Source organism: Microcaecilia unicolor, chromosome 3 (assembly GCF_901765095.1).
Source record: "Microcaecilia unicolor chromosome 3, aMicUni1.1, whole genome shotgun sequence".
Classification (NCBI taxonomy): Eukaryota; Metazoa; Chordata; class Amphibia; order Gymnophiona; family Siphonopidae; genus Microcaecilia; species Microcaecilia unicolor.
Genome location: NC_044033.1, coordinates 321111514 through 321128382, shown reverse-complemented (window position 1 = coordinate 321128382; position 16869 = coordinate 321111514). Strand labels below are relative to the sequence as shown.

General features: G+C 45.4%; 1 protein-coding gene across 1 annotated transcript; it reads right to left on the bottom strand.

Moving 5' to 3' along the window:
- Window positions 1-13333: 13333 nt before the first annotated feature.
- On the bottom strand, window positions 13334-16597 carry LOC115464683 (the record flags this gene model as incomplete). Its single annotated transcript, XM_030195043.1, has 2 exons — window positions 13334-14068; window positions 14468-16597. Coding segments are annotated over 2 exons (2865 nt in total), but the record flags the coding sequence as incomplete, so codon positions are not given.
- Between the last annotated feature and the right edge of the window lie 272 nt (window positions 16598-16869).

Sequence of the window (16869 nt, the reverse complement as noted above, 5' to 3'; positions counted from 1 at the left end):
ATCAGCGATGCCCTTCTTTATTCCATTATTGGCCGAGGAAGCCCATGTGTAAAGCACACCCCAGTCCCGCCTTTGCTATGCTTACGACACGCCCCTGGGAACTATGGTCGTCCCCACAACGGAAAGCAGTTGAGGACGCCGAAACTCGGCTTTCCATTATGCCAATTTGGGCGACCCCGAGAGAAGAATGCCCATCTCCTGATTTGTGCCAGAAGACGGGCACCCTTCTCTTTCGAAAATTCCCCTGTTAGTGAGTTGTGCATGTAAATTCTTTTTTTTTAATCCTTTTTTTATAAGCTTATATATTTTACAAGCATTCAAAACTTGAATAGGAAAAAAGCAGACAGGTAACATACTAAAAGAAAATAGTGTTAACCTATTATTTATACATCTTGTATTAGACCACCAAATATAGGGGGGTAGGAGCCATAATTACTCAGGAGAAGAGTGTTACATCAAAAACTATTTTCATGAAAAGGCTTAACACAAAATCCACCACAGTTTTCTTTTTTAATTGTTTCTTTCCTTAGATCATAACCCAGACGATCCTACTGGCTTCAGAACCTTTTTTTGTTCTATGAATTGCCTTAAATCTTCATGCATAAAAAAGACATACTTTGTTCCCCTATAATTAATATTACATTTACTTGGGTAGTTCAAGCTAAATAATGCTCCAAGTGCTATTGTTTCTGCTCTTAGGGCCAAAAACGCCTTTCTTCTCTCTTGTGTTTGCTTATTAACATCAGGAAAACCCCACACTTTCCCTCCATAAAATGGAGTTTGTAAATTTTGCAAAGCAATTCTTCTTACTGACTCCAAGTCTTGTTGGAAAACAAAAGAAACCAGTAAGGTTTGTCTCTCAGTGACTGCATTCAGAGATGTTTCAAGAATATCTGAGATATTCAGCTCTTCTTGTGGTTGTTGCAAGACCTGGATATTATCGCTTGCTCCTTTAATTGGTAGGTAATATATCTTGTTCAATGGGGGAATAGTTTCTGAAGTAAACTTTAAATTCTCAATAAGGTAACGTTTAAATATATCTAGAGGAGTATATGTAGGCAAATGAGGAAAGTTAATCAATCGAAGATTCAATCTACGATTGTAATTCTCAAATTGTTCAAGTTTCCGATGTATCATGGTATTATCTTTAATCAATTGTACTGAAACATCTTTAACTTTATCAATTTCACTCTTCATATAACCCATTTTTTTCATTTACTTCCATTTTCATAGTTGTGAATTCTGAAGATAAATTTTGTATAGTACTCACAAGTGTCTCTATGGAACCAGCGGTTTTCGTCATGGTATGATCCAAGTGCTGGAGTTTATCCTAGATAGACTCCAGAGTAACCGCCGCTACTATGGGCTTAGTTGTTAGCCCTTGCCAAAGAGTCGAAGCTCCTGGAATCACAGCCGAGGTTTCGCTTTCAGGTCCCTGTCGCGGTTCACCTCCGTCTCCTACTTGGGCGGAAGTTCCGTCCCTCTGAGCGAGCTCGGCTGGATGCGGTGGTTGGAAACAAGTTGAGGGGACAATGAAACGTTCAGTCCCAAGGTCTCGGCTTCTCCTCGATCCTGAGACACAGCGGGATTCTTACCGACTTCGAGAATGGTGGATTGCCTTTTGGTTAACCGCTCTATAGTTTGTTGCATGGGCGATGATGTTCTGGCCGTCGGGGTGCCGGCCTTCACGGAGCCCTTGCGTTTTGTATGGGGCATTATTCAATGAAGAAAAAGTTGTATTAAAACGCAACAACTTAGATGCGATCCTTCACAGGGAACTCAAGGTGCCGCCATCTTGCTCCGCCCCCTGCTTCGTGCACGTAAATTCTAATTATTGCCAGTTAGTGCTCATTGGGGTCCTTTTACTAAGCCACAGCAAAATGTGACCTGCAGTAGTGTGGGCACATGTGTTTGGCACGCACCGGGCCAGTTTTTACTGCATCTGGGAAAAAGGGCTTTTTTTCAATGGGCTAGGAAAAGGGCATGCAGTAAAATTGAAACCAGCGCATGCCTATTTACAGCCTGAGCACTTAACGCCACCTATTGATCTAGTGGCAATGGCTCACATGCTACACGTGAGGTGACCGGTCAGCATGTATCAACTGCTTAACGCCAGAAACACCATGTGGTAAAAAATAAAAAAATAATTTGCCCTAGCAGTATGGACACACCAAATCCAAAATTACTGCCATGTGGTAGTATGTGGAGGGGACTTTTTGAGATGATGTCTAAATCTGATTATAGACATTTTGTGGAAAATGTCCAAAATTCCATTAGTGAACATGACCATTTTCATACCAGAAAAACATCCAACTGTTTCTTCAAAAATGACCTTTTGCTAAATGTTTTTTGTGCTCAATGTGTTTATCTTTTTGGACGATTTTTGAAAAAAAAAAAAAAAATCCAAGACAATAACACAAAAAAAAAAGTCATTGGGATGTATGGGGGGGCAGCATTCCTAGTATACTGGCCACACAGACATCCCAGCACAGCAGATCCTGCAGTGCCTGCTGGATTCTATCTTGTTTAATGCTGTTGTACAAAATTTTTAAAACTAATGGGAAAAGACTATGGAGATTAGTTGATAAAATTTGCTTTTTATATTTTTATTTTGCTTATCACTAACCTACAATTCCTCCTTTAAACCCCAATCTTTAAGTTCCCAAAGCACAAAGTAAAATAGTGTCCACTTACCAGAGAAATGTCCTCTTCTCTCTAATTTTTTCAGTTTTCAATGAATCAATTGTAAGTGTACTATTTTCCATTTGCCATCCCCACTTCCAGGTTAGCAAAAATTAAAGACATATAGAGGGGATTTTCGATATAACGTCTAAATCCGACTTTAGACGTTTTGCTGCAAATGTACAAAAATCAAGAAGTGAAAATGACCGTCTTTAAACCAGGAAAATCTCTCTCTTTTTTTCATTGAAAATGGCCATTTCCTAGACGTTGTTGTCCTTAGTACATCTATCTTTTTGGACCATTTTCCATAAAAAAACAAAACCCCAAAAAACAACCTAGTTAAAAATGCACAAAATCAAACCATTGGGACGTAAGAGGAGCCAACTTTCCTAGTAGACTGGCCACACAGACATTCCAGCAGAGCAGTGGAGCTCCCTAGGGAGTACTGCAGTGGAGTTCACATAAAAAGTCCTAGTTACATTTTTCATTATTACCCCCTTATAGTTTATAGTGAGCCCGCCAAAACCCACCAAAAATGTACTGTATCCAACTATATACCACTACAATAGCCCTTATGGCTGCAGGTGCCACTACATTTGGGTACAGTAGGTTTGGAGGGTTTTTGAGGGGGAGGGCTGACACTTTCCACCACAAGTATAATAGTTAGAGTGGATTATGGGCCTGGGTTCCTTTCTCTATGGTGCACTGAACCGACCACTAGGCTACCCCAGGAACCTGCTTGCTGCTCTCATAGGACTGGCCATAACATCTGAAGCTGTCATAAAGGCTGTTATATATTGTTTCATTTACATCTTTGTAGGGTGGAAGGGGGGTCAGTGACCACTGAAGGAGTAAGGGGGTATCATTCCTTTTTTTCTGTAGTGGTCATCTGGTCATTTAGGGCACTTTTTTGTGGCTTATTCAAATTTGATCGCGTTTTACTTGGTGTAAATCCTGATGTCTAAATTAGGCACAGAACAGGTATATTGCTGAGATGGGGGAATTTCTCAAGGGAAAAATACCACCTGGAAGGTGGAGGTACGCTGAAATCCTACGCAAGGAAAAGCACAAAGGAGGGAGTAGGAAAGGTAGGCTCCTCCAAGAAACCGGGATAGACGTATATTGTAAATCAAACCTTTATTCCAAGTAAAGCAGTGAAAACTCAAGTTTTTCACTGTTTTACTTGGAATAATGGTTTGATTTACAATATACGTCTACCCCGGTTTCTTGGAGGAGCCTACCTTTCCTACTCCCTGCTTTGGGAATTTCTCAAGGAAGTTAGCGGGATGGGTACAGCTGAAGGATGTAGAACAGCAATAGACAAGACTGAAAGGAGCTATATTAAAGACAACTAACCTTTATGTTAGAAAATTACATAAAAGTAAGAGGAAAAGAAGGCCTCTCTGGTACTTGAATGTAGCAGCTGAAAAGATAAGGGAAAGGAGACTAGCCTTTGCTTGTTATAAGAAGACTCAGAAAGATGAAGACAGGAGAGAATACCTAAATAAGCGAAGAGAAGCTGGAAAAGCTATCAAGAAAGCAAAGCGGCAAATGGAGGAAAAGATAGCTAATATGGTAAAATTGGGGGATAAGACCTTTTCAGATATGTAAGTAACAAGAGGAAGAGCCATAATAGCATTGTGAGGCTCAAAGCTGAGGGAGAGAAATATGTGGAAAATGATAAGGATAAAGCTGAACTGCTTAATGATTATTTTAGCTCTGTGTTCACGAATGAAAAATCGGGGGTAGGGCTGCAGAAAACAAAGGCTAAAGGGGATGGATGTATGGTAGACCAAGACCCGTTTACGGAGGATTGTGTTTGTGAGCGGCTTGCCAAACTAAAAGTAGACAGAGCAATGGGGCCTGATGGGATACACCAGAGGGTGCTTAAGGAACTCGGAGAAGTTCTGTCGGCTCCGCTGACGGACCTCTTCAATGCTTCCTTGGAAACTGGAGTGGTCCCGGTGGACTGGAGAAGGGCGGATGTGGTTCCTTTGCACAAGAATGGAAGTAAGGAGGAGGTAGGGAATTACAGACCTGTCAGTCTGACCTTGGTGGTGAGTAAGCTAATGGAAACGCTTCTAAAGAGAGAAAAGTTGAGAAGGCAGTGATCCAAGATGGCCGCGTAAACGTTTACTGCTTGGGATGTACCTTGAATCTTTCCTTTAACTTAGGCTTGAGGTTCTCCGTGGGCCCTCTGAAAATGGGGAAGCGGAGAGGTAAAGTGCGGGAAATTCCCTAAGCCAGCACCGGACCGATTCCTCAACAACAGCCGATGTTGGAACAATTCGGGCTGACGTCCACCCCCAGACAGACTTCTTCTCCTTCTATCGGAGCTAACGCGGAGGCGTTAGACGGCAATGCTAACGGGGTTTCTCTAAGCCCCGTGCAGCTCTCTGCCCCCCCCCTCCGCAGCCAGGAGGAAGTCGAGCTGAGAGAGGTCCTGTAGCACGGAGCCCATTGGGCATTGCGGAGGCACAGGGAGGGAACCAGCCCGCTCTGCAGGGAGCGCTCAGAACGGTATCAATGGTAGAACAATTTCCTTTGCAAACTTTGCCACTACAAACTGTAAGTACACTGAACCAAATTCTGAGTGCTCCGCCTCCTGTGTTTTCTGTGGGTGCTATGAAGAGACCGGCAGTGGTGACGATTGAATCACTCTGGGATTTAACTTATTCACTCCATTCCTCTCAACAATGATTGAAAAAAAACGCACTTGAGATAAAAGTTCTTTCAGAAGCTGTTCTTTCACAGTCTCATACTACCACTCATCAAGCTTCCCAACTAAATCAAATGGGAACAAAGTTACAAACTTTAGAAACTTTAAGTCAGACTTCAATTAGAGATTGGAACTATATTTTCCGTTGTTTAGAATACCTGGAAAACCAAGTGAGAAAGTTAAATTTAAGATTAACTAATTTTCCACGTTCCCCATTAATACCATCTATTGAAATGGTGAAGAAATATCTGGTGGAAATACTGGGGATGACAAGTGAATCTCTTCCCCCTATTGTGCGTGCACAATACTTGCAGTTTAATAAAAAGAGAGATGGAGATATTTTGCCTACACAAACAGGAGAGGGTATGAACTTTACAGAGTTCCTAGAGTCATCGTTGGAAGTAATTACTCAAAAAACTATAGTGGTGGTAACCTTTGCCTTTGAAATGGACAGGAACGCAGTCTTAAAACTTTCCTTTAGACATTTGGAATCCTTATTTTTTGGTTCTAAAATTAGAGTTTATCCTGATCTTTCTAAGGAAACTCAGAAGAGACGTAGGGTATTCCTGGCCTTGCGGGCGAGGACCCTCGCTCTTGGAGCTAATTTTGTTTTGAAATTTCCCTGTATTTGTTGTATATTGTATCAATCTAAACATTTTCAATTTTTTGAACCAAAACAATTAGAGGAGTTTTTGTTACATAGAGAGGAAGCAGTGGTAATACTTGAATCACAGACACACACTGCATAAGATAGGCTTGAGAAGAAGTACTGAGGAGCAGTATACACATCTCAATTTAATTCTCTTTTTCTTGGATCATATTGCAATAATTTCTTTTGGTCGAAGTAATATAATATCCTTTTTTCTGTCTATGTCTGTATTAAGACATTAGTTTATTTAGTGTAAAACTTGTTTTTGCCATATGTATTTCATTATCTCTATTTGAGTTGTATTAAAGAAAATTCAATAAATAAAATAATTAAAAAAAAGAAACGCTTCTAAAGAGGAGGATTGTGACATTTCTTGAACTACATGGAATGCGGGACCCGAAGCAGCATGGCTTCACTAGTGGCAGGTCCCCCCTGGGTGTCAGCGGGTGGGGGGGTGCTCCGGATAGCCCTCGTCTCTTGCCTTCACCCTTTGTTTTTTTTAAAATCCATTGCAGCGACGCAGGCAGCGCTTCACGTCTGCCCTGCGTGTGCTGTGAAGAGAGAAAATCCCTCGCTGACATCGGGCCTTCCCTCGTTGTGTCCCGCCCTCTTCTGAGGTAACTTCCTATTTCCTCGAGGGTGGGACACAGCGAGGGAAGGCCCGATGCCAGCGAGGTGATTTTCTCTCTTCACAGCACACGCAGGGCAGACGCGAAGCGCTGCCTGTGTCGCTGCAATGGATTAAAAAAAACGAAGGGTGATGGCAGGAGATGAGGGCTCTGTCGGCTCTCCATGAGGGGGGACAGGGACGGGGACGGGACCGGGTCGGGGGGGTCAGATAGGAGAGGGGGTGTTCAGAGGGGAGAAGGGGATTGGGGAGGGTGGGGGAGCCCAGATGGGAGAAGGGGATTGAGGAGGGTGGGGGAGCCCAGATGGGTGCTCAGAGGGGAGAAGGGGATTGGGAAGGGGTGTGGGAGCCCAGAGGGGTGTTCAGAGGGGAGAAGGGGATTGGGGAGGGAGGGTGGGGGAGCCCACAGGGGTGCTCAGATGGGTGCTCGGAGGGGAGAAGGGGATTGGGAAGGGGTGGGGGAGCTCAGAGGGGTGCTCACTACTACTACTACTACTTGACATTTCTAAAGCGCTACTAGGGTTACGCAGTGCTGTACAATTTAACATAGGACAGTCCCTGCTCAAAAGAGCTTTCAATCTAAAGGACAAATGTACCGGGTCGGGGGGGGGGGGGGGGGGGGCTCAGATGGGAGAGGGGGTGCTCAGAGGGAAGAAGGGTATTGGGGAGGGATGGGGGTGCTCAGAGGGGTGTGCTCAGATGGGAGAAGGGGTCTGAAGCTGGAACTGGGGTCTGACAAGGGGCAGGAGGGAAAATGGGTCCATGCCTGGGGCAGGTGGGAGAATGGGTCTGGGGCTGAAAAGGGGGGGATGCAAGGCATGTAGTGGATGAAGGGGGCTGGAACTGGGGGCTGAAAAGTTGACAGGGAGACGTGGCTGGGGGCTGAAGCTTGGGACTAATGGAAGAAAAGGGCTGGGGACTGGTGGGATAGTGGGGCTAAAAAGGGGGGCAGGTGGGAGATGTGGGCTAGGGCTGGAACTAGGGGCAGGTGGAATAAGGGGGCTAGAACTGGGGGCTGAAAAGGGGGCAGAGAGAGGGGACAGACCCTGGATGGAAGGGGGGAGTGTGAGGGAGAGCAGACCCTGGATGGATGGGAGAACCTGGATGGATGGGAGAGGGAGAACAGACGGATTGAAGGGGCAGAGAGAAAGGGCAGATGGTGGTGGAAGGGGGAGAGAGAAAGAGGGCAGACTGGGGCAAATGGTGGATGGAAGGTGCAGAGATAGAGGGCAGATATGGATGGAAGGGAGAGAGAGGGCAGATGTTGATGGAAGGAGGAGAGAGATGGCAGACTGGGGCAGATGGTGGATGGAAGGGGCAGAAATAGAGGGCAGATGTGGATGGAAGGGAGAGAGAGGGCAGACAGTGGATGGAAGGGACATTAGAAAGGGCAGACACTGGATGGAAGGGGCATTAGAGAGGGCAGACACTGGATGGCAGAGAGAGAGAGAGAGAGAGTGAAGACAGATGCTGGATGGAAGGAAGACTGAAAAGAAGATGAGGAAAGCAGAAACCAGAGACAACAAACTGTAAATAAAATACATATTTTTCTTTTTTTGCTTTAACATGTAAATAAGGTAATCTTTTTATTGGACTAATTTTAATACATTTTGACTTAACTTTCAGAGAACAAACCCCCCTTCCTCAGGTCAGGATAGGATACTGTAACAGCACTATACTGTATTGACCTGAGGAAGGAGATTTTGGCCTCTGGAAGCTAAATGTATTAGTCCAATAAAATGTTTTTTTATTTTCTGTATTTGTTTTATTTCTATTTGTTAATTTGTAAAGTGGTGATTGATATTTGTTAGTTTTTTTTTTCAAATTTACATCTGCTGTCTTTATATTTTGCACAGTACTAGGGGACATTTTCTGTTTCTGTAGTGTTGCATTGTATGCAGAGTCTGGCATCGGGGGTTCAGTTTAATTTTTGTCTAAATAGAAAGTTTATTATTACTTATTCTATAGTGGATTAGGGTGTATCTGTGTTTGTGAAAAAGACATGGCTTTCGGTTGGCATTGACTGTGCAGGATCGACGATCTGTACTAATCTGTCTGTTTTCGTTTTACAATAGGTGAATTGATGTTCTAGTGTTCACTGTAGTGTTTAAGATGCTTTCCTTTTCCTTGTGTGACTCGTACAAATTACTGCTTATGGTATGGTATAATTGCTCTATATATACCTGTAGGTCCTGAGTGTTTTGTATTCTCAATATGCCTAGTACTGGATTTGGGGGGAGGGGGGTGTTCAAAAATGAGTGGCCCCGGGTGTCAACTACCCTAGCTATGCCACTGACTGTGACTTTAATTTGAGGCTCACATATGAGGCTCACCATCTGGAGAATTTGTTGGCTAGAATCAGCGTTAGAAGAACAAATCTACTCCCCTTGTAGCAGGTGCCACTCTTTGGAATAGGATCTTCAATCAGCATCTTGTTTGCCACAAAAAGTAGTATGACTGTTTATTTTATTCTTTTGGCTTGGGATCAGTTAGAGCAATTTGCCTTTGCTTCCAGGAAGTAGACGCCAGGCTACCTGATACTTTGGTTTGTTTCTTTCAGGAAAATTAATAGTTATAATGAAACTGCTGCTTAAAACCCCCCACTAGTTTAATTATTGTACAACAGATAAATGCACATCCTACCAACATGCACAGACCCATAATCACTGGGCTTTAGCACCACTGTTTCTTTGCTCATCCATATGAGTCTGAACCAATAATATAAACTCCCCAACCAAGTGTTACCTGTCCGCTGTACTCCAACCCCGCTCGTGAGCCCTTGAGCCCAGACCCTCCCTCCCCCAACAGTAAGGAAGTCAAGGGGAGCCCAGGGTAGACTGAACCACAGTAGCAAGAGCCCACCTTCAGTGTACTCACCAAGGACACCAGCTTCGAGGAGAGGAACAGGTTTCCTCACAGGTAGAGGACACAGGAACCAGCCGGCGGCAACCGGTACTCCCCACGGAACAGCAGGCACAGTGAAACTGGGGCAGCTAAACGTCTTCACCTGCACTTAGCTAACATTCAGTACGAGTTGAGCCCTTACCTGCAGTCAGACGGCAGGGCTTAGGGACTCCCGAACCAGCAGCAGCACTAGGAGAAGCTGAACCCCACTGAGAATCAGTTCTGGGCAGGCAGTACCCAGAACTAAACCAAGAAATACAAGCCAGAGGCAAGCCACTGGCTACAGTACACAAACACACTCAGAACCAGAGACCAAAGGGTTAACACACACCAGCTAAAGGAAAGGGGAGGGGCCACAGCAGGGAAGCAAAGAGAAAATACCCAGGAAGACAAACACTGCTCTGAAACCCAAAACTACACTCAGCTGCTCCTCGCGGGGAAAACAACCAGAGAAGGGAAATGAAGAGGAACAAAACCCAGCACAGACACACAGCAAGGGAACACAGAACAGAGAGAGAAAGGGCAACACAGAATACCCCTCCTCCACAGCACAAGCTCTCAAACACAGAAATCTAACAGGCTAAAGGCAAGCACATAGCTCAAACACCAAAGCACCCAGGGTTGCCAGCTGGGAAAAATTTTCCCAGCCCAAAACCAGCCGTAAACCTGTTGCAGGAATTGATGCATGAATTACCCCTATTGTTAGCAGAACTTGTGGTACTTCAGGAGTCAAACAGCACACACCAGAATGAGAGAGAAATCTTCTTTATTTGCCAGCAAACAAAGTAGGACATCAGTTCTAGCTCTCTTCTCTTTCTCAGCTCTCTGGATGTTATGGCTTCTGTCTCAGCTTCTTCTCTTCTTCTGCTCTCTGTCTTCCTTCAGCTCTCTTCTCTTCTGTCTGTTCCTTCTGACGTAAGCTGCTTCTGCTCCCACTTATATACCGTTCTATCCCCCTCTCTAACCCCCCTTACTTTCCAGATGGTAAAGAATAGATTAATTACCTTGTCTGAAACAATCATCTCTGTACATATGTTCAAAATATCAGTTACATAGGTTCCAGACATTTCCTAACTGACCTATGACCTGGGGCCTCTCATGCTAGACATTGTGGCTCCCATCTCTTACATTTTATTATTCACATAATCCCAGTCATAGCTTAAACTGCTAACTGGACTCTGGCATTCATTAAGGGGTCAAGGGCCAGTCTTACTTAATAGCATACAGCTATAGTTTGTTATTTCTTTCAGAAAGCCCAGTCCTACATTTACCTATAATTAATCAAGGAGAAGAGAATTGACTTCTCTTTCACCTAGCCAGGACTGCAGCTAACTCAAACCATATGCTGACCTTTACAACTATAGTCTTACTTAGAAAGTCAGACAAAGAGTTGGACAGACATCAGATTTAAAAAGGTATTCTACATATTAACTACACAGAATAAACATATTCTAAAATAAGCATCCTTATAAGACATATTCTAAAATACACAGAATCAGTATTCCTTATAACAAAATCTACATATCAAGAACTTCTAAAATTATTTAACCAGCTTTAAACTACAGTATGTCTGGCTCATGCCTTGTTCATTCATAATAGTATACAGATGTGCCAGCATTTAGCAATCCATCACTCACAAAGGATGAAAGAAGTTTCTGTCTCTGACCTTTCTAACCTTTAGCTCGGCAAACGCTAGACATTTGAGTAAATTAAATCCAGCTGGCATTCCTTCACTTTCAGGGTAAAATAGTTGAATTCAAACAACAAGTTTTTAATATCATTTCTTTTGTCCACTGCCTCATTCCCCCCTTTGAGACTCAAATCAGCTTATGCAGAGATAAGTCTCACAACTCAAACTCTGGAGATTATAGTGATCCTAACTAGGAATAGACTTGTGAATCACCATTACCCTACTTGTTAAGGTCCGACGGCATACTGCCGAAGCACATGAGGCCAGGAAACAAAACAACAACCCTGCTAAAACTAAGACTATTAGGGAAATGAACAAGGGACGTATCCATGAGGTCAATGACCACCACCAGGAGGTAAGGTCTAATCCTCCTCGGTAATCCTCCACATTAAGGCTGGCCAACTGTAGGACTTTATCCATGGCATGCCTAACTACATGCGTCCTATTTATGACAATAGTACAGCACTCTGAAGAATTTAGCACTGTGCAGAGGCCACCCTGGGCTGCAAAAAGGTAGTCAAGACCCATACGGTTATACCGAGAAACTACACTTAATTCATTAATTTGATCCTGCAATGCATTTACTACCACGTTCAGCTCATGAACTAAAACATGGAGTAGGGACTGAAGTCTTCGGGTAGCCATGCCTAGTTCAGTAATACCCGCTACCGGGCCCCCAATTGGAATCCAAGCCGTGGCAGAAAGGGCTACAAGTCTCTTTTTAGTCAGAGGATAAGTAGAGTTGATATACTGGAGGGCTAATTCAATCGCCTCATCCTCTGTGGCAACGGAGGAAGGTAAGGACAAAGCCTCTCGCTTAGAGCGGTGCGGGGATGGTGGCTTGAGAAGAGGAATAACTTTAGGAAAATAATTCAAGGTTACCAATACACAAAAATCATATGTGGGGGGAAGAATCATGTGGAGGACATTATCACAGAGCCAGTAATGACCAAGGAGAGGGCGAGGAAAGTTCCCAATAAATGTTGGCACAGGATGGATATTAGGATGCCCATAATGCGAGCCCCTATCCCAGGGGGAACTAAGAAGAAATGGAGACTTTGTACACCATAGGTGCCAATCCCCGATTGTGACAGGCTGCTCATATGGTGTAAACCCTTCATACCCCGGGGACTTATGAAAGTAGAAAATAGGCCGGGACACTATAGTCTTCTCAGTAGTACGGTTAGGAGCCAGATAATCACCTTGGTCATAATCTGCAGGTATGGTAGTAGGGCACATAGGAGTACCTGGAGAGACTACCCACACAGATTCCCCCTTCTCTGGGAGAACATTAGTATAGTTACAGGGAATGGGAAGAACAGTTGAGATGTTTCTTGTTAAACAAAACACTCCAGAAGCTGGATAGGGAGACGTAAAGACTGGTCTTAGAGAAGATTCAGAGGGGGAGGTAGCATTATAAAAGGACCACCAAGTATAATCCTGGCTCCAAGGGCCTGAACTCGAAAAGTAGGGAGGTATAAGAGCTGGGAGCTGCACAGGGACAGGAACAGCGGGGACATCTGTAGTATAAGGAGAAAATCGGGAACACACAATACAAGGGGAAGTAATCTTTGCCTGGCTAATTAGTTCCTGGACAGAGTGTAACCAAAGGTTGGAGCGAGTTGGGGTATTAGGAAAAAGGAGGCAAGGAGTAGAAAACAACAAAAGCATCCAAACTACTAACATTTTCTTTCTTCCTAATCTAAAACAAATACAGCAGACTAATTAAGCAATAATATTTCAACAGTCTGTGCTAATCACAAATTACTCTAATATAATGTTCTCAGTCTTTGAGTTCTTATACCAGTTGGGATAGACCCTCAACTGACAAGGATCAAGCTCTCAAATTCCAAGAAAGCCAGAATCTGGCAAGAAAGAGTCTCAGTGTGAAGCCGAAGTTCAGCAGCTCCTGCAGTATGCAGTTGACCCTTCTTTTCAGCTAGTAGATTCTTTGGTTCGGGTCAAGCGCAACTTCAATGGCTCCGCTGGATCACTTTCTGCTCTCCACTGTCTAGGCTCCGTCTGATCCGTGCTGGGCTCAGTCTGGTCAGCAGACTTAATTCGAGACCAATGGACCCATGGAGTTATCCCTGCGACCTTCACAGCTGTAGGGGTAGAAAGCAAAACAGTAAAAGGTCCTTTCCATCGGGGCCCCAGAGGCTGGAGCCTCCAGTCTTTCACCCAAACTCTATCCCCTGGCAGGAAGGAATGTACCTGAGCCTGGAAGGGGACAGGGTTTATTTCTCTCACATAAGACTGAAGCTCAGAAATTATCCTGCCCAACAGGGCTACCTGCTCCTGCACCTGGGCAGACCCTAAAGTCCCTATGTCTCCCTTAATTCCCTGTAAAATGGCTGGGGGCTTCCCATACACAATTTCAAAGGGAGAGAGGGCTGTTCCTTTAGTTGGGGTGCATCGGAGGCGGAAGAGGGCTAGTGGCAGTGCCTGTGGCCATTTCAGTTGGGTTTCCTGACAAATCTTTGCTAGGCTATTTTTCAAGGTTCTATTTGCTCGCTCAACCTGCCATGAACTCTGGGGACGATAGGCACAATGCAATTTCCAGGTAATGCGCAATGCGCGAGACAGGGCCTGAAGTGTGGCTTCAACAAAGGCGGGACCATTATCTGAACCTATGGCAAGGGGCAGTCCATACCTGGGGATGACATCCCTAAGGAGGGCTCGAGCTACTTCTGTGGCTTTCTCAGTGACTGTAGGATATGCTTCCACCCACCCAGAGAAAGTACAGACTATGACCAAGAGGTATCGGAGCCTACCGCTCCTGGGCATTTCTGTGAAGTCTATGACTAGGGACTCAAAGGGTGTTAGTCCTCTAGACTGAACTCCTGGTGGAATACGGGGTCCCTGACGAGCATTATTCTGGGCACAGAGAGTACATCGGGCAGAGGCAGTGGCAACCAGACTATCCAATCCTTCCAAGACCACTACTCGACTGAGTAGGCGGACTAGTGCTGTTTTCCCTAAGTGTGACAGGTCATGAGCTTGAGACACTACAGGCCAAGCTAGGTGGCGTGGCACCAGAACTCTGGTATCAGGGAGATGTAACCAGCCATCAGGTCTCCTTACTGCACCTTCCTCTTGAGCCCATTTCTCTTCCATTTGGGTGTACATAGGCGTCCATTCTTGCAGTCGAATTTGAAACAGGGGAGTCACAGTACTTGCTGGGGGTCCTCGAGCAGCTTCCTTGGCCACTCGATCAGCATGGCGATTCCCTCGGGCCACTGGAGTATCTATCCTTTGGTGTCCCCTGCAGTGAATGACAGCTACCTTCTTAGGGGCCCATACAGCCTCTAGCAGCTGAAGTATTTCAGGTCCATACTTAACAGGTTGGCCTGCGGCATTTATGAGTCCCTTTTCCTTATACAAAGCTCCATGAGCATGTAGGGTTGTGAAGGCATACTTAGAATCAGTATAGATGTTGGTCACCAGTCCTGCTGCTAGCTCCAAAGCTCGTATGAGGGCCACAAGTTCTGCTTTCTGGGCTGAAGTTCCTTGGGGCAGGGCTCTTGCTTCTATCACCTTGTTCTCTGTCACCACAGCATAGCCTGCCAATCGCTTGGAGTTCTCCACATAACTGCTTCCATCTGTGAAATAAATTACATCTGGGTCCCTCCACGGAACATCTTTGAGATCTGGTCGACTGGAGTACACTTCATCCATGGTTTGGATACAGTCATGATCCGGTGGTCCCTCAGATGCTGGCAAAAGAGTGGCAGGATTGAATGTAGCCACTGTTTCCAGGTGTATCCGTGGATTCTCACACAAGCTAGCTTGGTACTTAACCATGCGGTTATTTGTAAACCAATGATTGCCCTTATACTCCATGAGGGTGAGAACTGCGTGGGGGACTTTAACAACCAGTTCTTGCCCCAAAGTCAACTTATCAGCTTCCTGGACCAGTAAGGCTGTTGCTGCAATAGCCCTCATACAGGCTGGCCATCCTTTAGCCACTCCATCCAGCTGTTTAGACAGGTATGCAACAGGCCTCTGCCAGGATCCCATCATCTGGGTCAGCACACCCAGAGCAACCCCCTGTCGCTCATGGACATACAATGAGAAAGGTTTCTCCACATCAGGAAGGCCTAACGCAGGGGCTTGGAGTAGGGCTTTCTTGATGGCAATGAAGGATTGTTGAGCAGTAGGTCCCCATTCAAATGGTTCCTTTTCACCCCCCTTTGTGGCCTGGTAAAGGGGTTTCGCCATCAATGCAAAATTTGGAATCCAAATTCTGCAGAATCCGGCTGCTCCCAAAAATTCCCTAACTTCCCTTCTGGACTTGGGTTGGGGAATTGCAGCAACCGCTTGCTTCCTACTAACATCCAGTCTCCGACTTCCCTGGGAAATGCAGAAGCCCAGATACTTCACTTCTGACTGACAAAGTTGGGCCTTTGAGCGTGAGACCTTATAACCTGCATCCAAAAGTAGCTCCAGCAATTCTCTGGTAGCCTCAAAACACTCTTCCTGGGTCACTGCTGCAATCAGGAGGTCATCTACATACTGGAGTAAAACTCGCCTGGAAGGCTCAGATTTAAAAGTCTTAAGGTCTTGCCCTAGGGCTGTCCCAAAAATGGTGGGGGAGTTCTTGAACCCCTGTGGCAGGCGGGTCCATGTATACTGAAGCTTCCTTCCTGTTACTGGGTTTTCCCATTGAAAAGCGAAAAGCAGTTGACTGGCGGGGGCCACCCGAATACAAAAGAAGGCATCTTTTAGATCTAGTGTCGTGAAATGGGTAGCTCCAGAAGGTATCAATCCTAGTAGGACATATGGATTAGGCACTACAGGGTGTAATGAGATAGTGGATTTGTTGACCACTCGTAAGTCTTGGACTGGCCGGTAGTCCTCAGTCCCTGGCTTCTGGACTGGCAACAGTGGCGTATTCCATGGAGACTGGCAAGAACGAATAATTCCATGGGATAACAAACGATTCAGGTGTGCTTGGATCCCTTCCAGAGCCTTTCGGGGAATTGGGTATTGGCGAAGATGGATTGGCCGGGCACTTGGAAGTAAGTCTACATGGACAGGAGGAATATTTCGGGCCAACCCTGGGGGATTATCTTCTGCCCATACCCCACTGACCTGAAAGCTGTCTGCCAGGGGTAGGTCAACTTGACCCTGCGACTGATGCAGCCGCCATTCTTCTTCAAGAGGGCAGCAGAAACTCAATATGCCCTTAGGGCTGGATATCGGGGGCCGAAAGGAAACTGAGGTCTGGCCATCTGAGTCAAAGGAAATTTGGGCCCTAAGCTTGGACAGCAGGTCCCGGCCTAACAAAGGGATTGGACAGTCTGGCATATACAAGAATTCATGAGTAACTGTGTGTGAGCCTAATTGGCATCTACGGGTCGTCAGGAAGGGCCTCCGGTTCTGCACCCCCGTGGCTCCCACCACTCGGACAGTTTTTCCAGACACAGGCGCTAATCACTCCGTCACAACAGAATGTTCAGCTCCTGTATCAATCATGAATGGAATTGAGCGGCTCCCTATAGTTAACTTGACCATAGGTTCCTGGGAGCCCAGTTTGTAGGAACCCGGTCTGTCCTATTCATCCCATTCTGCCATCTCGGCTATCCCGATGATGT